Source organism: Schistocerca cancellata, chromosome 3 (assembly GCF_023864275.1).
Source record: "Schistocerca cancellata isolate TAMUIC-IGC-003103 chromosome 3, iqSchCanc2.1, whole genome shotgun sequence".
NCBI classification, from domain to species: Eukaryota; Metazoa; Arthropoda; class Insecta; order Orthoptera; family Acrididae; genus Schistocerca; species Schistocerca cancellata.
Window position 1 is genome coordinate 307,556,641 of NC_064628.1, and position 22,220 is coordinate 307,578,860.

At 43.0% G+C, this 22,220-nt stretch overlaps 1 protein-coding gene across 1 annotated transcript in view; it reads left to right on the top strand.

The window, feature by feature from the left end:
* LOC126176703 (uncharacterized) overlaps positions 1-22,220 on the top strand; it is a 244,902-nt gene that overhangs the window by 28,007 nt on the left and 194,675 nt on the right. Inside the window, exon 2 of the mRNA XM_049923870.1 lies at positions 21,602-21,679. Coding sequence (XP_049779827.1) covers positions 21,602-21,679 — 78 coding nt within the window. The remainder of the gene's footprint in view (positions 1-21,601; positions 21,680-22,220) is intronic.

Sequence of the window (22,220 nt, forward strand, 5' to 3'; positions counted from 1 at the left end):
GACGTCATGACTACACTCTTGTAAGATGATGAATTCTAAGGGCTGTGTATGGCCACTTATATCCACGCGAATGACACATCTTCATGTAAGTTTATTTATTTCCCATTAGCCACCTTCAGCAGAGATGTTTTGCTGTCGACGAATATGGTTTTCTGCAACTGGCGACGGCACTTCTCCGAAATGACTGAATATGATGCTCCAGATTCCACAAGAGCTTGGGCTAGTCGGCCATCCATGAGGATATCGATGTAGTTTCCTATCATTTTTGTAGTGACTGACGTCGGAGGATTTTTCTCTTCAGCGGCCTCACCTCCAAGGTAGGTCGCACCCTTTCGTTTTCCAGGTTGCGGCGGCTAGGTGATTGGCTGGAGCTTCTAAACTGCAATGGAGACCTTGATCGGCATATTGAGGACCGTCCTCTCCAGCAGCTAGCATGTGGCAGTGGTGACCCACGTCGTCCTGCACCCACAGCTTCTTGTTCATCTTCGTCGTCCCAGAGTTGGTGTCGGCTAAGATCGGTCTGCTGTCTTCTGGTGCAGGCGTCATCAAATATCCGCCGCCTTTCTTGACAATAGCGCACTACATGTCCCGGGCTTCAGCAGTGGAAACATTTTGGTTGGTTATCCTAGGTTCTCCAGACATCAGTCTTCCTTGGTGCCCAAACAGGTTCCTCATGCGGCATTGTAGGAACGTAACTTCACCTGGGTCTCGACTTTTCTACCGTTTGTCTCAGTTTTTGCTCACCAAGTACCTTCTGAACTTCCTCTCTCACTATCTGACGAAGAACACTTGTGAAATCAGTTTCTTCCTCCATCACAGACATCGATACGACGTTTGGAAGCTGTTAAAACTTCTTGGGTGTAATTCTGTTTTGATGCATTGTCTCAATATACTGGCACCATTTTATGAAGTCGTCTGCTGTCGAAACTCCTTGAGGACTAGGGCTTCATACATGTCCTCGCCAACACCCTTCATGAGATGTGCAACCTTATCTTCCTCCTTCATTCAAGGATCCACTATTTCACACAGCTCCAAGATGTCATGAATGTAGGACGCTGTCGTTTCACCTGGACAACATGTCCTGCACTTTAATTTATCTTCCGCCTTGCACTTCTGTCGTGTGTCGCCGAAATACTTGCGCAGTTACTTCCCAGGTTGTGAACTTCTCCTCGTTGTTCTCATACTATTGCTTGGCAGTGCTCTCCAAGTAGAAAAATACGTAACCCAAACAGATAGTGTCATCCTATTTGTTAAATTTGGCTATACACTCATATACCTTCAGCCACTTGTTTGGATCTTGGCCATCATCACCAGAGAATCCGGAAGGATGTCTCATGTGGTGACACACAGTTGCTGCCATTGTTATGTCCTATTCTTCTTCTGTCTCTGATAGATTGTGATATGTTGAATATGGCTCAAACTCGGGTTTCTCACCATGTAAATGGCAGCTCTATCATGGCCTGATGGGAGCCACTGTGTCGTCGATATATATATATATATATATATATATATATATATATATATATATATATATATATATACACACACACACTCCTGGAAATTGAAATAAGAACACCGTGAATTCATTGTCCCAGGAAGGGGAAACTTTATTGACACACTCCTGGGGTCAGATACATCACATGATCACACTGACAGAACCACAGGCACATAGACACAGGCAACAGAGCATGCACAATGTCGGCACTAGTACAGTGTATATCCACCTTTCGCAGCAATGCAGGCTGCTATTCTCCCATGGAGACGATCGTAGAGATGCTGGATGTAGTCCTGTGGAACGGCTTGCCATGCCATTTCCACCTGGCGCCTCAGTTGGACCAGCGTTCGTGCTGGACGTGCAGACCGCGTGAGACGACGCTTCATCCAGTCCCAAACATGCTCAATGGGGGACAGATCCGGAGATCTTGCTGGCCAGGGTAGTTGACTTACACCTTCTAGAGCACGTTGGGTGGCGCGGGATACATGCGGATGTGCATTGTCCTGTTGGAACAGCAAGTTCCCTTGCCGGTCTAGGAATGGTAGAACGATGGGTTCGATGACGGTTTGGATGTACCGTGCACTATTCAGTGTCCCCTCGACGATCACCAGTGGTGTATGGCCAGTGTAGGAGATCGCTCCCCACACCATGATGCCAGGTGTTGGCCCTGTGTGCCTCGGTCGTATGCAGTCCTGATTGTGGCGCTCACCTGCACGGCGCCAAACACGCATACGACCATCATTGGCACCAAGGCAGAAGCGACTCTCATCGCTGAAGACGACACGTCTCCATTCGTCCCTCCATTCACGCCTGTCGCGACACCACTGGAGGCGGGCTACACGATGTTGGGCGTGAGCGGAAGACGGCCTAACGGTGTGCGGGACCGTTTGATGATGATGTTTGGTTTTGTGGGGCGCTCAACTGCGTGGTTATCAGTGCCCGTACAATTTCCCAACCTTTGCTCAGTCCAATTTCGCCACTTTCCTGGATGATGATGGAATGATGAGGACAACACAAACACCCAGTCATCTCGAGGCAGGTGAAAATCCCTGACCCCGCCGGGAATCGAACCCGGGACCCCGTGCTCGGGAAGCGAGAACGCTACCGCGAGACCACGAGTGGCGGACAAATGTGCGGGACCGTAGCCCAGCTTCATGGAGACGGTTGCGAATGGTCCTCGCCGATACCCCAGGAGCAACAGTGTCCCTAATTTGCTGGGAAGTGGCGGTGCGGTCCCCTACAGCACTGCATAGGATCCTACGGTCTTGGCGTGCATCCGTGCGTCGCTGCGGTCCGGTCCCAGGTCGATGGGCACGTGCACCTTCCGCCGACCACTGGCGACAACTTCGATGTACTGTGGAGACCTCACTCCCCACGTGTTGAGCAATTCGGCGGTACGTCCACCCGACCTCCCGCATGCCCACTATACGCCCTCGCTCAAAGTCCGTCAACTGCACATACGGTTCACGTCCATGCTGTCGCGGCATGCTACCAGTGTTAAAGACTGCGATGGAGCTCCGTATGCCACGGCAAACTGGCTGACACTGACGGCGGCGGTGCACAAATGCTGCGCAGCTAGCGCCATTCGACGGCCAACACCGCGGTTCCTGGTGTGTCCGCTGTGCCGTGCGTGTGATCATTGCTTGTACAGCCCTCTCGCAGTGTCCAGAGCAAGTATGGTGGGTCTGACACACTGGTGTCAATGTGTTCTTTTTTCCATTTCCAGGAGTGTATATCTGTGTGTGTGTGTGTGTGTGTGTGTGTGTGTGTGTGTGTGTGTGTGTGTGTGTCGTGTGTGTCTGTTCTGTATCCCACAAACTGGAAAGATTTATAGGATGAATCAGTAAATCAAATCAATATGCTATAGTCAGCGTCAATAGTATTTTCAGTCAAATGCTTGCTATGATCCAAATTAGTATTTTGACAGCAGTGTTCCAACTATTATGTGTTTTCATTTAAATCTGAACTAAGTATACCATAAAAATATCTTTTATGTAATTACTCAAAGTTGTGTGTATAGTTTTAACATAAGATTTTGTAGGGTACTGTGATTGAGGGAGAGAGAGAGAGAGAGAGAGAGAGAGAGAGAGAGAGAGAGAGAGCAATCAACCACAATGAAAACAAGGACATGGTTTACTCATATGTGCTTTACTGAAGTTTTTGACAGTACTACAGTGGGCATAATAGTTACGAAATACGAATAATCACTGGCCAGAGTAAACATAATTAATAACTGTCAAAGGGCTGCACAGAGGAATACATGCCACATACAGGACATGTCACTGAACATCTTTGATGACGGCATCATGAATGGACAGTTGCAGATGGTGCAATGCATACATAAATGTACAATAGTACCAACTAAACATTCATATGTCTTCTCCTTAGTACACAAAATTTATACCAGTGTGCAGTCACAAATTTTACAGCAGAAATGTTACAATCTTCGTTTTAAGAAATCACCATTTGCTTTACAACACCACTGTGCATGCCCCATTATGGATCCACTCACAGCTGACAGTGTTTGAGGTGTTATTGCAGTGCACGCAGTGGTAATATGGGCTTTCACGTTGGGCATTGTTATTGGGACTGGCTGGTACACCACATCTTTCACATGTCCCCAGAGAAACATGCCTGTGGGGCAACTGTGCTGGAAATCCCTGAATGGGACTGCCTCGTCCAATCCATCGATGTGGGAATTGTTGGTTCAGCACTTATTGTGCCGCCATGGCATTATGCGAAGGCATCCATCATGTTGATACCAGATTATTTGATGCAAATGGAGGGGTAGGTCTTCCGTCAGTCCAGGTAAGGTACATCTGAGGAACTGTTCATACTGTTGCCCATTTAGAGTGCCATCAATGAAATACAGGCCCATGATGTGGTGTCTTGTAGTACCACACCATACATTGACACTCGACTGATGTTGATGTTCAGTCTGGTGAATCCAGTGTGGGTTTTCTGGTAACCAGAAGTACATGTTGTGTAAATTGAGGTTTCCATGTTTTGTAAATGTGGCCTCATTGGTAAACAGTGCCCTAAGCAAAAGTCATGGTGTTGCCATAGAACCCACCGACAGTATGGTTGGAATCTATGACTGCAAAATTTGCATCGTGCTTGTTCAAGGGATATTTTTCCTACGTGGAATGTTTCCTTCTATTATAACCATATATATATATATATATATATAATAGAAGGAAACATTCCATGAAGGAAAAATATACCTAAAAACAAAGATGATGTGACTTACCAAATGAAAGTGCTGGCAGGTCGACAGACACACAAACGAACACAAACATACACACAAAATTCAAGCTTTCGCAACAAACTGTTGCCTCATCAGGAAAGAGGGAAGGAGAGGGAAAGACAAAAGGATGTGGGTTTTAAGGGAGAGGGTAAGGAGTCATTCCAGTCCCGGGAGCGGAAAGACTTACCTTATGGGGAAAAAAGGACGGGTATACACTCGCACACACACACATATCCATCCACACATATACAGACACAAGCAGACATATATATATGTCACACACACATATCCATCCACACATATACAGACACAAGCAGACATATATATATATATGTCTGCTTGTGTCTGTATATGTGTGGATGGATATGTGTGTGTGTGCGAGTGTATACCTGTCCTTTTTTCCCCATAAGGTAAGTCTTTCCGCTCCCGGGACTGGAATGACTCCTTACCCTCTCCCTTAAAACCCACATCCTTTCGTCTTTCCCTCTCCTTCCCTCTTTCCTGATGAGGCAACAGTTTGTTGCGAAAGCTTGAATTTTGTGTGTATGTTTGTGTTCGTTTGTGTGTCTGTCGACCTGCCAGCACTTTCATTTGGTAAGTCACATCATCTTTGTTTTTAGGTATATATATATATATATATATATATATATATATACACTCCTGGAAATTGAAATAAGAACACCGTGAATTCATTGTCCCAGGAAGGGGAAACTTTATTGACACATTCCTGTCTCTTCATTTCATGAATAGTTGCATGAGGGTTTATTGCAGCAGCCACCAGAACAGGTACCTCTGCTGCTTCATGTGTTATGCCTCTGCTCGGGATCTGCGTTCGTGGAGATAACTGCCCTGTCACATTAAACCATATGTATGAAAATAGGATGGAATGGATGATGTCTATTAGGGTACGCCTGTGTCTCATGTGTGCCATTTTAGTGATATTCTTCATACAGTAATATCGTGTCAACTGTTTCCTCATTTGTGAATAGCATGTTGAATGCCTAGAATGGTTGGACAGGTAAGTTAGTACACAATTGCAAGAGTGACACCTGTTACAGTGTACAGTAAACCAGTGCCATGTACCTGTACATACTTACACACAGAGCAGTGTGCTTTGTAGTGAGCCATACCCACACACAGCGCTGATTGCAGACCATTCCTGTACACAGTTGCAGAGGTGAAGGGTTGACCTGGGCAGTGTAACAGGGTGGCATACACCAGCCAGTACTTTTCCATAGCTTGTACATAGATAAATACAACACATATGAGGGAATCCATTATGTACATATCAGTGTTCATGGCAGGAATCTTATAATTATTTTCAGCACTCATGATAAAAGTGAAAGTAAGAGTACATACCTCAATCACACTGCGATTATGAGCAATGTGTAGGTCACACTTGCATCATGAGAAGTGCAATAGCAATGTGTTTCATTCATTTCATGTTTCAACTTCACATTCCAATTTGTCGGGATGTAGTTGATGAACTGCAATGCAACCAACACCATTATTATTGTGATTTCTCATGTTATTGTCTGCATATGGAATAATATGGGGTGTCCATTTAAAAAAGTAAGTTTGTGTTGAAGCCCATATGTGGACATGATTTAGAATGCCTCATAGTATTTACTTTCGTGAGCCCCTGCCTTACATTCATACCCATGGAAGCCATTTGTAAGTATTGTGGTTCCAGAGATATTCAGCAAACAGGCCCACCTCCCAGCAGTGTTCCTTATTCTGGAACTGTGTGGTTGAAACTCCAGTATTCTTACAATGATTTGTGATTTTAAAATGAATGAAGTAGACTGCTGCTGAAAATGCCATTTAATTTAGTAAGTATGAAATATAAGCTAGAAATCAAGTGTTTAGGTGCAGATCAACCAACTAAAATATTACACACAGAATACAAAAAAGAAAAAAATTGAGTTCCATTCTGTTTATACACTATGTGATCAAAAGTATCCAGATAACTAGCTGAAAATGACATACAAGTTCGTGGTGCCCCCCATCAGTAATAATGGAATTCAATATGGTGTTGGCCCATACTTAGCCTTGATGACATCTTCCACTGTCACAGGCATATGTTCAATCAGATGCTGGAAGGTTTATTGAGGAATGGCAGCCCATTCTTCAAGGAGTGATGCAATGAGGAGAGGTATTGATGTCATCAGTGAGGCATGGCATGAAGTCAGCATTCAAAAACATCCCAAAGGTGTTCCGTAGGATTCAGGTCAGGACTCTGTGCAGGTCAGTCCATTACAGTGATGTTATTGTCATGTAACCACTCCACCATAGGATGTGCATTATGAACAGGTGCTTGATTGTGTTGAAAGATGCACTTGCCATCCCTGAATTGCTCTTCAACAGTGGGAAGCAAGAAGGTGCTTTAAACATCAATGTAGGCCTGTTCTGTGATAGTGCTATGCAAAACAACAAGGGGTGCAACCCCCCTCCATGAAAAACACGACCACACTGTAACACCACCACCTCCGAATTTTACTATTGGCACTACACACACTGGCAGATGGCTTTCACTGGGCATTCACCATATCCACACCCTGCCATCGGACTGCCACATTTTGTGCCATGATTTGTCACTCCACCTAGCATTTTTCCACTCTTCAGTCATTCAATGTTTACGCTCATTACCCAAGCAAGGCATTGTTTGGCATTTACCGGTGTGATGTGTGCTTATGAGCAGCTGCTCGACCAGGAAATCCAAGTTTTCTCACGTCCCGCCTAACTATCACAGTACTTGCAGTGGATCCTGAAGCAGTTTTGAATTCCTGTGTGATGGTCTGGATAGATGTCTGGCTATTACGCATTACTGGTAAATACAATACCCTTATTCTTATTAATTGATTCCAAAAAGAGGCGCAACTATCGACGGTCTCTGTCAGTCAACAGATGAGGTCAGCCTGTACGCTTTTGTGCTGTATGTGTCCCTTCACATTTCCACTTCACTGTTACATCAGAAACAGTGGACCTAGGGATGTTTAGGAGCGTGGAAATCTCACGTGTAGATGTATGATACAAGTGACACCCAATCACCTGACCACGTTCAAAGTCTGTGAGTTCCGTTGAGCTCCCCATTCTGCTCTCTCACAATGTCTAATGACTACTGAGGTCACTGATATTGAGTATATGGCAGTAGGTGGCAGCACAATGCACATAATATGAAAAATGTATGTTTTTGGGGGTGTCTGGATACTTTTGATCACCTAGTGTGCTTTATTGCTAGCTACAGTATTTCTTGGATTAGGCATGTATTTATAACTGCATAATTACTACTGGTAAATTACTATTTTTCTAGTGTTTTTTAGCAGTATGATTCAAATGGAAGTTATACAACAAACAATTCAGATCAATTCCATTATAAAGTTTAGTGAGGTTTTTTCTGAGCCCTACCAATGAAAATGAGCACCAGCCACCACTGCTCCACTGTCTTGCTGTAATTATTCCATAAGACACAGGTACAGTGTGTCCAGGTAAACAAAAGCAGTCACAGTTTAGGTGAATCACAAATGTATTGCACAATCTCATTTGGGTGCTCTGTGCCCAAAACATGCACATTATAATGATTCATCTTTCCAGGCACATTGAACTTGGCTTTGTCGCTGAAGACAAGCTTCTACGAAAAAACTTCTTACCCCAGTAGCTGCTGCAAAAGTCATAACAAATTTCATTGTCCCAAGTAGCTAGCATATGCAATAACTGCAGCCAGTCTGGTTTTACATGCAGACTCTGTGTAGAATGCACCTGATAGTTGACTGTCACATCTGCAGTTCTCTGCTCACACATGTCACTGATTTCTTCTGGTTCCTGACAAATAATCCCCAAGCACGCTTTTAAACAAGCATTGTAAATATTTATTAGGAAGATGATACCATTTGGTGGCAACTGTTTGAGGTCGAGTGACTCAGTTAGGCCCTGGTGCCTCTTTGATGCCAAGGGCTTCAATGTGTCCATATATGATGTCAGAAGTGATAATAGGAAATGAGGTTTTAATGTTGAGGCATAATGTTCTTGAGTCCTATTGAATAACCATCTCTTTGTGGTTGTTGCTCTCTTGATATTTGATATTTGGCGTGGTAACTTGAAGCTCAAGAGAGTTCACCATGTCTTCAGCCTTGCCAGCAGGACTAGTCCATTTGGACCTTAGAGGGGTCTGCTGGTTGCTTAGAGTTATCTCCCTAATTTGGTAATCTGCCAAAATATGTTCTGATTTTGTTCTACTTCATTGAGGGTCTGATCCCACATTTGGTTTCGGTGTTGCTGTAGCTGGTGTCTAATATATTGGCTGATCTACTGGACCCCGAAAGTTTGGCAGTGACATCTGTAGTGTCTCTTCTCAGCAATGAGTTCCTGCATATGTTCCAGTAGAAGTTGATGGGCTGAACGGAGAACAGTGGTGGCTGTTGCAATGTTGTAGCTTTCAGTAATATCTGTGAGAGTGTGAATTGCTTGATCTATGTTTCTATGAGTAATGATCTCTATAGGTGGTGGTGTTTCTTTTGGAAATGAGAGTGTTGAAAAACCACACCCATATATTGAGTCACAGAAAGGCACAACAAAAGACTGTCAGAAAGTTAGCTTTCAACCAACAAGGCCTTTATCAAAAATAGACCTACAACACACACACACACACACACACACACACACACACACACACACACACACATACACACATGCAAATGCAACTCACACACACATGACTTAAGTCTCTGGTAGCTGGAGCCAGACTGCGAGCAGCAATGCTTTATGAGAGAGGCAACCGGGTGGGGGAAAGGAGGAGGCTGGGGCAGGGAGGGGGAGGGATAGCAGGGTAGGGGTGGGGGACAGTAAAGTGCTGCTGGGAGCATGTAGGGACAAGTTGGAGAGTAGGGCAGCTAAGTGCAGTTGGGAGGTTAGACAGTGGGCAGAGGAGAGATTTGGGGGGGGGGGGGGTAGTGGAAAAGGAATGAAGTTTTAGACTGGGTGTATTGGTGGAATAGAGGGCTGTATAGTGCTGGAATGGGAATAGAGAAGGGACTGATGGGTGAGGACAATGACTAACGGAGGTTGAGACCAGGAGGGTTACGAGAACATAGGATATATTACAGGGAGAGTTCGTACCTATGCAATTCAGAGAAGGTAGTATTAGTTGGAAGAATCCAGATGGCACAGGCTGTGAAGCAGTCATTGAACTGAAGAAGATCATGTTGGGTGGCGTTCTCAGCAAAAGGGTGTTCCAGATGTTTCTTGGCCACAGTTTGTTGGTGGCCATTCATGCAGACAGACAGCTTGTTGCTTGTCGTGCCCACTCAGAATGCAGCATATGGGTTGCAGCTTAGCATGTGGATCACATGATTGGTTTCACAGGTACACTGCCTTTGATGGGATAGGTGGTTTGTGACTGGACTTGAGTAGATGGTGGTGGGAGGATGTATGGGACAGGTCTTGCATCTAGGTCTCTTAATGGGATATGAGCCAAGAGGCAATGGCTTGGGAGTGGGGTTTGTGTACGGATGAATGAGGAAATTGTGTAGGTTCAGTGGGTGGTAAATACCACTGTGGGAGGGGTGGGAAGGATAATGGGTAGAACAGTTCTTATCTCAAGGCATGACAAGAGGTAGACAAAACACTGGCAGAGACTGTTTAGTTGCTCCAGTCCTGGGTGAAACTGAGCCACAAGGGGAATGCTACTATGTGGCTGGATGGTGGGACTTTGGGAGGTGTTGGTTGACTGGAAACATAAGGCATGGGAGACCTGTTTTTGTAAAAAGTAGGGAGGGTAGTTATGGTCTGTAAAGGCCTCAATGAGACCTTCGGTGTATTTTGAGAGGAACCGGTCATCAATACATATGCGATGACCATGAGTAGCTAAGCTGTATGGAGGGCACTTCTTGGTATGGAATGGGTGGCAGCTGTCAAAGTGGAGGTTCTACTGGTGGTTAGTATGTTTGATATAGACATCTTTGAGGAGGAGGTTGACATTGAGTAAGATGGCTTATTGGGTTGAATAGGACCAGGTGAAGCAAATGGGGGAGAAGGTGTTGAGGTCCTGCAGGAATGTGGATAGGGTGTCGTCATCCTTGATCCAGATCATGAAGATGTCATCAGTGAATCTGAACCAGATGAGAGGTTTGGGATTCTGGGTGTTTAGGAGATATTCCTGTAGATGAGCCATGAACAGGTTGTCGTAGGATGGGCCATGTGGTTGCCCATAGCCGTACCCTGGATCTGTTTGTTGGTAATGCCTACAAAGGAGAAGTAACTGTGGGTGAGAATATAGTTGGTCATGGCGACTAGGAAGGTGGTGGTTGGTTTGGAACCTGTTGGGCGTTGGGAAAGATAATGTTCAATAGTGGTAAGGCCATGGACATTAGGGATGTTAGTGTGAAGGGAAGTGACATCAATAGTGACGAGCAGGACACCATGTGGCAAACGAACAGGAACTGTGGAGAGTCAGTGGAGGAAATGGTTGGTATCTTTAATATAGGAGGGTAAGTTACAGGTAATAGGTTGAAGGTATTGGTCCATGAGAGGAGAGGTTCTCTCAGTGGAGGCACAGTAACCAGCCGTAGTGGTGGCATCCTGGGTGGTTGGATTTATGGACTTTAGGAAGCAGGTAGAAGGTAGGAAGGAGTGCAGGGAGTGGTAGGGGTGAGAAGAGAGATGGACTCTGGGGAGGGATTCTGGGATGGGCCTAATGAATGGAGGAGAGACTGGAGATGCTGATGGATTTCTGGAATAGGCTCACTGTGGCAGGGTTTGTAGGTGGATGAATCTGACAGCTGGCATCGTCCTTCTGCCAGGTAGTGATTGCAGTTCAAAACAACAGTGGTGGAGCCTTTGTCAGCAGGCAGGATTATGTGGTCAGGATCAGTTTTTGGACTTTCTATTGTTTGATTCCAAGAATAAATCAGAAGTCAGGTGTGATATTTGCTGGTGTTCCATCAGGAGTCCGATTGTTACTTTGAGAGTGAGAAGGGGTTGGCAGGTGGCTCCAGCCAACTTTGCAATCAGTAGGGGCTGAATATTGGTTGGACATGATAGTCTTCATTTTAGATAATGATGTAAGTTTGATTGGTAAGGATTAGGTGAAGGAGGATTTTGCCTTTCCAATCTGTCTTGGACTGGAGATCTCCTCATCTTGGCCTTCTGTTTATTGCAGGCATGAAGTATCTCTAAGTAGACAGGCATTTCTGGTAGTTGGCCGTATGACTGTCCTTGCAATTTCAACAAGGTGGTGCAACATTTAGCAGTTTTGTGCATTACGCAGTCTTGCGAGCTTGACCACATTTGAGGTATTTAGGTTGCAAATTGCAATTCTGTGATTCATGAAAGAATTTCTGGCAATTCTGGTTTGGAGGAATTGGCAGTCTGAGTTTGGTCTGGAACAGATGGTATGGGACTGTTATCAGTTTCATCATCAGAAAGTGCACGAAAGTGGTTGGAGATTGGCACATTGGAAATGGGATCAGTTTCCATTCCATTTTCATCTTCTTGGACTGGTTGTTGTTTTGTGTTTCACACAGAAGACACTGTAGAGGCCTTCTTTTTCAGAACAGAAATCTTGTTTTGATGTGTGAAAGCTTCTTCCAGGTGTGAGGTCACTGTTGGCTCTTGGCACTTGTTGTCCTTTTTGCTGTCTTTACTGAATTTCTTCATTATTGTACCATGAGTTTGTGTTTGTGAATCATGTATTAATGTGAGTGGTATGTGATCGGATGAATGTACAGTTTGGTTGCATGGGAAACTCCTTCTTTTTCAGAACAGAAATCTTGTTTTGATGTGTGAAAGCTTCTTCCAGGTGTGAGGTCACTGTTGGCTCTTGGCACTTGTTGCCCTTTTTGTTGTCTTTACTGAATTTCCTCATTATTGTACCATGAGTTTGTGTTTGTGAATCATATATTAATGTGAGTGGGATGTGAATGGATGAATGTACAGTTTGGTTGCATGGGAAACTTGAAGCCCTGTCAGCTATGGAAGCAACTGAGGACTCCATAGAAGATTTAGAAGAAGGTGGAACTTGAGATATTTGTGACTCAGACATAGGTACGAGCCTACTGTCTGCCTTAGCTTAGCTTTGGTGCATATGGGCTGGTGCCATGTGAGGGGGGCACTGGCATGCAAGGCCCCTGTCAAACAACTAGATCTGGCTAGCCCAGAATCACTAACACAAAGAGTAGTTGGAAATCGTTGCGCACTCTACAATGTCTCACAGGTATATACTTTTTTACACATCTTCTCCTCCCCTTCCCCTTCTGACTCACCTTATATACCTTCCACTGCTAGTGCTGCCATCTGTCATCTGTGAGTGGTTACTGCACAATGACGTCGAACATAGGTGATGGACACATTAATGTTACTGGACCCTGTAGAAGATAGACTGAAGAAAGGCAGAACTACATTTATTGCATATGTAGATTTAGAGAACACTTTTGTCAACATTGACTGGGGCACAGACTTTGAAACATTAAAGTTATTGGTTCAGGGATCAAATACAGGGAGCGAAATATTGTAGAGGTTAGTCAGAAACAGTCTGAAAAGCTTCTGAAAGTGTTGTAGAGTAGGTTGAGCTGAGAAATAATGGTTAAGAAAAAACTTCAGTATGTTGTGCCATTTCCAAGTCATTTAGCATTGAAGTTAGCCAATCGGATTTTCATGCACAAATTAAAGCAGTTGCATGCTCTATAATGTGGTAATGGACAGACATCTGTGGATCCGTAAGTTAGCACTTGTTGAAATGCTCATTGCCAGATAAAATTTGCCTTTTTGAGAAGTGATAAATTTAAGTGAAGTAAGCAAAAGCTACTTTGTTCAGTTTTAGGGAACCAAATGAAGAACAAAGTTGGTGACACTGTTTATGGCAGGCTGCTTGAATTTGTGTGTGCGATGAATTTATTGGCTAACTTCAGTGCCAAGTAACTGGGAAATGGCGCAACGTGTTGAATTTTTTTCTTAGCAATTATTTCTCTGCACAACCTCCCTTGCAACACCCTTACAAGATTTCAGACTGTTTCTGACCACTCTCTGCATAACTTGTACAGAAATCAGACTGCAGTTACAGGAAAAGAAAGGCATGAGAGGAAGGATATAGTTGACAAGGGAGGAGACAGGGTTGTACCCCAGTGTTATTCAAGCTGTACATTGTGCAAGCTGTTTGGGAATGGTACTAATATTGAGGGATAAGATATTTACATGCTGCCTGGTGATGGCACTATAATTCTGGTAGAAATGGAATATGTGTGGAATATGTATGAAACAGAATGGATAGTGCCTTCAAAAGTGGTTATAAGATTGCGGGGGAGGGGGGAAGAAAACATTGCTGATGGAATACAGAATTAAATCAGGTAATGCTGAGGAAATTAGATTGTGATATAAGACTCTAAGTAGTAGGTGAGTACTACTACACACATCAAAAGCTTTTGCATAACCTCAGTTCTGAGAGTTCTGGAACCTGTACACAAGATTGGAATAGAGATCAACATAATTTCCACCCTTTTTATTGCTCACGAAAACTACAATTTACATGTTGTACCATCATACAGTGAGACCTTCAGAGGTGGTGGTCCAGATCGCTGTACATACCATTACCTCTAATACGCAGTAGCACATCCTCTTGCATTGATGCATGCCTGTATTCATCATGGTAAACTAACTACAACCAGATTGTCCCACTCCTCAATGGCAATTCAGTGTAGATTCCTCAGAGTGGTTGGTGGGTCACATCATCCATAAACAGCCCTTTTCAGTATATCCCAAGCATGTTTGGTAGGGCTCATGTCTGGAGAACATGCTGGACACTCTAGTAGAGCTATGTCATTATCCTGAAGGAAGTCTTTCACAAGATGTGCAGGATGGGGGCACAAATTGTCGTCCATGAAGAAGAATGCCTTGCCAATGTGCTTCCGATATGGTTGCACTATCAGTCGGAGGCTGGCATTCACATATTGTACAGCTGTTACAGCGCCTTCCATGACCACCAGTTGGCCGTGCAGGATTAGCCGAGTGGTCTAAGGCACTGCAGTCATGGACTGTGCGGCTAGTCCTGGCGGAGGTTTGAGTCCTCCCTCGGGCATGGGTGTATGTGTTTGTCCTTAGGATAATTTAGGTTAAGTAGTGTGTAAGCTTAGGGACTGATTACCTTAGCAGTTAAGTCCCATAAGTTTTCACACACATTTGAACTTCTGAACCACCAGTGGTGTATGTCAGCCCACATAATTCCACCCCAAACAGCAGGGAACCTCCACCTTCCTGCACTCGCTGGACAGTGTATGTAAGGTGTTGAGCCTGACCAGGTTGCCTCCAAACACATCTCCAACAATTGTCTGGTTGAAGGCATATGCGACACTCATCGGTGAAGAGAATGTGATGTCAATCCTTAGCAGTCCATACGGCATGTTGTTTGGCCCATCTGTGCCGCACTGCATGGTGTCATGGTTGCAAAGATGGACCTCGCCTTGGACGTCGGGAGTGAAGTTGCACATCATGCAGCCTACTGCCCACAATTTGAGACATAACATGACGTCCTGTGGCTGCACAAAAAGCACTATTCAACATGGTAGCATTGCTGTCAGGGTTCCTACGAGCCATGGAAAAGGAAATGAGCATTTGGCATCACTGGCCGGAAGGCCCCTTGTGGGGCAGGTCCGGCCACCTTGGTGCAGGTCTTATTACATTTGACACCACATTGGGCAACCTGCACACCAGATGGGGATGAAATGATGATGAAGACAGCACAACACATAGTCCCTGAGCAGAGAAAATCCCCAACCCAGCCGGGAAGTGAACCCACGTCTGTAGGACGGCAATTGGTCACACTGACCACTCAGCTATCGGGGCAGACCCTCCGAGCCATAATCCATAGGTAGCAGTCATCCACTGCAGTGGTAGCCCTTTGGTGGCCAGAGCGAGGCATATCATCGACAGTTCCCATCTCATTGTATCTCCTCCATGTCCGAACAACATTGCTTTGGTTCACTCTGAGTTGAGAGCCCTTCCTGGCACAAAGTAATAGTGCAGACACTATCAAACCATGGTATTGACCTTGTAGGCATGGTTGAACTACAGACAACACAAGCCATGTACCTCCTTCCTGGTGGAATGACTGGAACTGATCGGTTGTCCGACCCCTCCATCTAATAGGCGCTGCTCATACATGGTTGTTTACATCTTTGGGCAGGTTTAGTGACATCTCTGAACAGTCAAAGGGACTGTGTCTATGATACAATATCCACAGTCAATGTCTATCATCAGGAGTTCTGGGAACCAGGGTGATGCAAAACTTTTTTTATGTGTGTATTTGAACAGCAAAATAACTGACGGTGTCCAAGATTGAGAGGATATAAAATGTGGATTGTCAATAGCAGGAAAAGTGCTTCCAAAAGGCAGAAATATTTTAAAGTCTAATACAAGTATTTGATTGGAGTATACCATTGTACAGAAGTGAGAGACTACAATGGACAGTACAGAGAAAACAAAATAGAAGTTTTTGAAATTTGGTGCTATAGCAGAATTTTAATGATTAGATAGGTAGATCAGATAACTGCGGAAGAGGTACTGAATCAAATCGGTAAGAAAAGAATCTCATTGTTCATCCTGACTAAAGGAAGGTATCAGTTGACAGGCCACACCATGAAGCATCAAGGAACAGTACGTTTGGTAATAGAGAGAACTGTTGTTGTGCTCTTAAGTTCAAAGACTGGTTTGATACAGATCTCCATGCTACTCTACCCTGTGTAAGCCTCTACATCTCGTGATATCTTCTTTCTGCAACCTACATTCATTTCAATGTGCTTACTGTAATCGTCGCCCCCCTCCCCTCCCCCTCCTCTCTCCATTCTTCCTTCCGGTACTAAATTGATGATTCCTTGTTGTCTCACAGTATGTCCTATCAACGAATCCCTGTTTTTAGTTATGGCACAAATTTCTTTCCTCCCCAATTTTACTTAGTACTTCTCATTAGTGACCTTCTCATTAGTACCTATCTAATCTTCAACATTCGGCCATAGCACAACATTTCAAAAGCTACTCTCTCGTTGTCTGGACTTCGTATTGGCCATGTTTCACTTCTCTACAACTAACAATTGTCAGTAATACGTTCCTTGTTAAAATTCAGTCGACATTTTACATCCTTTTTAGTTTGGCCACCGTCATCTATTTTACTGCCACAATAGCAAAATTAATCTAGTACTTTCAGTGTCTCATTTCCTAAGCCAATTCCTTGAAGACCACCTAATTTAATTTGATTACATTCAATACCCTTGTTCGGCTTTCAGTAATGTTCCTCTTATATCCTTCCATTTAACTGCAATTTCAAGTCCTGTGCTGTCTCTGACAAAATTATAGTGCTATCTGCAAACCTCAGAGGTTTTATTTCTTCTCTATGAACTTTAATTCCTTCTTCAAATTTATCTTTGGCTTCCTTTATTGCTTGCCCAGTATACAGATTGAATAACATTGTGTATATACAACAACCATGTCTCACTCCCTTCTCAACCATGCTTCCCTTTCATGCCCTTTGTTTATTACAACTGCTGTTTGATTTCTCTACAAGTTCTAAATAACCTATCATTCCCTATGTTTTACCCCTGATCTCAAATTGTACCTGCAGTATAACGTCTCCCAACTCATCTTCATCTACTTCCTCTTCCATTTCTATAATATTGCCTTCAAATTCATTTCCCTCATATAGCCCCTCCATATGTCCACCTCCGTAGCGTAGCAGTAGCATTTCCGCTTATCATGCAGGGGTCCTGGGTTTGATTCCCAGCAGGAGACCGGGTGTTGTGTGTCCTTCATCATCATTTTCATCATCATTGACCCACAAGTTGCTGAAGTGGTGTCAACTAAAAAGACTTGCAATACGGCGGCCAAACTCCCCCGCATGGGGCCTCCCAGCCAACAGTGACATACGCTCATTTCCATTTCCCCTTCATATATTTCTTCTTTGCTTAGCTGTGGTTTGTCATTTGAGCTCTTGATATTCATGCAGCTGCTTCTCTTTTCTCCAGAGGCCTCTTTAAATTTCTGTTTGGCAGTATGTATCTTTTCTCTAGTTATACATCAGACATGTCTGACAGAAAAGACACTACACTGTTATTTGATGTGTAGGGTATTTCATATGTTGAGTACATCTGTAGGCACGTCTTACATTTGATATCTTTGCTTAATAAAGGACTGAATTTCTTTTTGTTATTTGTCATACTTACTGTGCTGCATCAAATTAAGTAAAGCATTACATGGAATTTTAAAGAGTTTGAAAAGATAAAAATGCACTGTATAAACTTTGCATGTGGTTGATTTTAGCCAATACATTGCTGTCTGTGAAATGTAAATAGGATATTGAGACTATATTTAAAATTGAGACACAACAATATCTCATTCTGTTCTCAAGTTATTGGTTTTTATATCCACTGTACAGTCATGTGCATTTTCTCAGTTCTGTTAATGTGGACTTGCCAGTGGCTGTGAAATACTTACCATACAATTTTAAGAAATTCAATTTCAATGGAACCAAACAGAGAGATAACCCTGGTGGGGTTTCCTGAAATCTATTTAAGACCTTTGATTGTATAGAACATGAAATCATATTAGAGAAATTAAAAAGTTATGGCTTGAAAAGCCTTCTCACGTCAGTGGAGTCATATTTATAGTACAAGGTGCATTCAAGTTCTAAGGCCTCCGATTTTTTTTCTCCCAACTGGAAAGAGATAGAAACATGCACATTGTTTTAAAATGAGGCCGCATTCATTGTCAATACGTCCCAGAAATGGCAGCACCGTATGGCAGACGGAATTTTACCGCCAGCGGCGAGAATGAGAACTGTTTTAAATACTTAAAATGGTGATGTTTTCCTTACTTGAACAGCGTGCAATCATTCGTTTTCTGAATTTGCGTGGTGTGAAACCAACTGAAATTCATCGACAGTTGAAGGAGACGTGGTGATGGAGTTATGGATGTGTCGAAAGTCCGTTCGTGGGTGCAACAGTTTAATGAAGGTAGAACATCATGTGACAACAAACCGAAACAACCTCGGGCTCGCACAAGCCGGTCTGATGACTTGTTCGAGAAAGTGGAGAGAATTGTTTTGGGGGATCGCTGAATTACTGTTGAACAGATCGCCTCCAGAGTTGGCATTTCTGTGGGTTCTGTGTACACAATCCTGCATGACGACCTGAAAATGCGAAAAGTGTCATCCAGGTGGGTGCCACGAATGCTGATGGACGACCACATGGCTGCCCCTGTGGCACGTTGCCAAGCAATGTTGACGCGCAACGACAGCATGAATGGGACTTTCTTTTCATCGGTTGTGACAATGGATGAGACGTGGATGCCATTTTTCAATCCAGAAACAAAGCGCCAGTCAGCTCAATGGAAGAACACATATTCACCGCCACCAAAAAAATTTCGGGTAACTGCCAGTGCTGAAAAAATGATGGTGTCCATGTTCTGGGACAGCGAGGGCATAACCCTTACCCATTGCATTCCAAAGGGCACTACGGTAACAGGTGCAGCCTACGAAAATGTTTTGAAGAACAAATTCCTTCCTGCACTGCAACAAAAACGTCCAGGAAGGGCTGCGCGTGTGCTGTTTCACCAAGACAACGCACCCGCACATCGAGCTAACATTACGCAACAGTTTCTTCATGATAACAACTTTGAAGTGATTCCTCATGCTCCCTACTCACGTGACCTGGCTCCTAGTGACTTTTGGCTTTTTCCAACAATGAAAGACACTCTCCGTGGCCGCACATTCACCAGCTGTGCTGCTATTGCCTCAGCGATTTTCCAGTGGTCAAAACAGACTCCTAAAGAAACCTTCACCGCTGCCATGGAATCATGGCGTCAGCATTGTGAAAAATGTGTACGTCTGCAGGGCGATTACGTTGAGAAGTAATGCCAGTTTCATCGATTTCGGGTGAGTAGTTAATTAGAAAAAAAATCGGAGGCCTTAGAACTTGAATGCACCTCGTAAAGACAGTTTGTCACATTATCAATTTCAAGGGAGATAATAGCTTTGTTGAATGTCCAATTCACATCTTGGCTCACTATTGACTCAATAGCAAGGGTGTGTATCGTACATTTAACAAAGCGATGATCCCCCTGAAAAATGTCCTCCACAGATGGGGACAAAATGTTGGGTTTTAAAGTGAAATCCCTTTGACCACAGCATAATAGCCCAGAATATTTTATTAATTGTGACAATTCTCGCCGTGAAAGTTTATATTTTACAATTAAATACGGTGTGCCATGAGGTTTGGTACTTGTTTCACACTTTTTTCTGTCTACCCTGAATGTTTTACTTGGGACTCTGGGAGACTCTTCTAAAACTATAAGGTTTGCTGATGATGGGCTTAAGCATGCCCATTCTGGACACAGCCAGGAGAATAATGAAGAGGCTTACAGCTGATTTGTAGCCAACTCGGGTACAAAGAAATCAATTTATCTTACAGGTACCAAAAGTAGAATTAAATAGGCAGACACTGGATAAAGTTCTGTGTGTCAAGTTCCCAAGCATTCAGATGGATAAAAAGCTGCTATGGCAGTGACATAAGTATAGATTATCCTGAAAGCACATTTGTTCTTGCTTTGTACTTACAAATCACTTTCATTATGTTGGCTTGCAGACAGGATTGCTAGCATACTCTGGATACTTTCACTCAGTACTGTGATATGATCTGATAAGAGAGGTGCCTATTGTGTAAAGTTGTTAGCCGAACATCTTGCAGGGGTGTGGGGATCCTGACACTTACCTCCTGATACATACAATCCATAATGGTTCTTGTAGTTAATTACAAGAATGAATTCAGGAGGAACTCTGGAATTCTCGACACATTCAAGAAGTAAATACAGTTTTCATCCAGTCTATATACACCTCTGTAGTGTTACAGTGCATCTTTAATATCTGACGTGAATGTCTGTAATAGTTTGTTAGTAGGCATCAGGCAAGGAATTGAAAATCCCCAAATATTCTAAATTAAAGTAAAAGAATATCTCATTAGCTACTCGTCTGACAATATATTAGAGTATTTGCATTCAGGGATATAAATTTTGAATACAGTAACTCAAATATTTGTACTATGGAGGTCATGTTTGTCAGTTATAGTGGCCTCCTGTTATAGACTTTTGCAGCGGTATATAAAACTCTGTTCTGACCTCCAGGCATGTAAGCTTAGTCTATATAGAGATTTTTTTAGTTCTGTTATTCTGGCTGTTACTTGCACAAATTGTGCTACATATATTCACATTATTAATCACAAATATCATTATGGAGTATTTGCTTGGCACTTAAGCATAAAAGTGCCTGGGTCCACAAGAGACTTCTTCAGTGTTAAGTTATCAACTTTGTGTAATATTCTTACTACACACTTTGGCAGAATAATTTTATTTTTAAATTTAGCTGCATTGTCCCATAAGATTACCCCAAAGGACAATATTGACTGAATGGATGAAAATATTTAGGTAAATGTAATTAATAATGAATCTTTCACTGTAAATGACAACATTGATTTGTTTGTTTTTACCCTGGCTTCTGGGCAGTACTATGACCATATAATCATCATCCTGTTGTATCTCAAACAATTATTCAGTCAGTCCAATTTGTATCTGAAGTGCAATGGTCTTCTAAAACAGTTGAAGCATTGTACTTATTTTTTAGTCACTGATAATTTAATGTTTGCAGTACAACTAATATTGCAAATCCATGATAATTTTTTCCTAGAAGTCAATTGTGTTACAACAGATTTTAGATCATTAGCTTCATGCACACTAAACAGTTTCTCTATAATTATTTATGAAACTTATTGTATAACTGAATGGCTCATCTAATTACATACATATAAAATGTCATATTTATTCTTCCATTTCAGGTTTTGAAAAATCTACTTGACAAGCCTGAGATTCAAGGTTCAGCTTGGCATACTTGTCACAGAGAGAACTATAAACAGGTATGAGAATTTATTAATGTTTTAAGATGTTTCATATGCTTGTATAATGGTTATTTAGAAATTAAAGATACACTCCTTGACGATTACTAAGGAACAGAGACATTGTTGGGCAGAAATAATCACAGGCAATGATTTATGATGTGAAACACAGTACATAAGTAATAGAGGTGGAGTGGTATATTTATAACAAAAAGTGGTATAGAATGGGAAAGACAGATAACAGACATACATAATGTTTATGTTTGACACAGGTTAGAATCCCAATACAATAGTCGATACCAGACTCTCAGTAAGGAATATGCCCTCGTTGGGCACTAATGCACATTTTGCACCTGTTATTAATGCTGGCTACCAAATCATTGAGGATATTGTCCTATGCCTCTCTCAAGGTGATTTTCAGTCCTTTCACAGTTTGGGAGGTGGTGTTAATTGAAAAACAAGACTGCCAAGAGCTTCCCAGGCATGTTTTACTGGGTTTAGGTCCAGGGAATATGTAGGCCATTCCATATATTCAGTATCTTCACTTTCCAGTCTGTCTGAC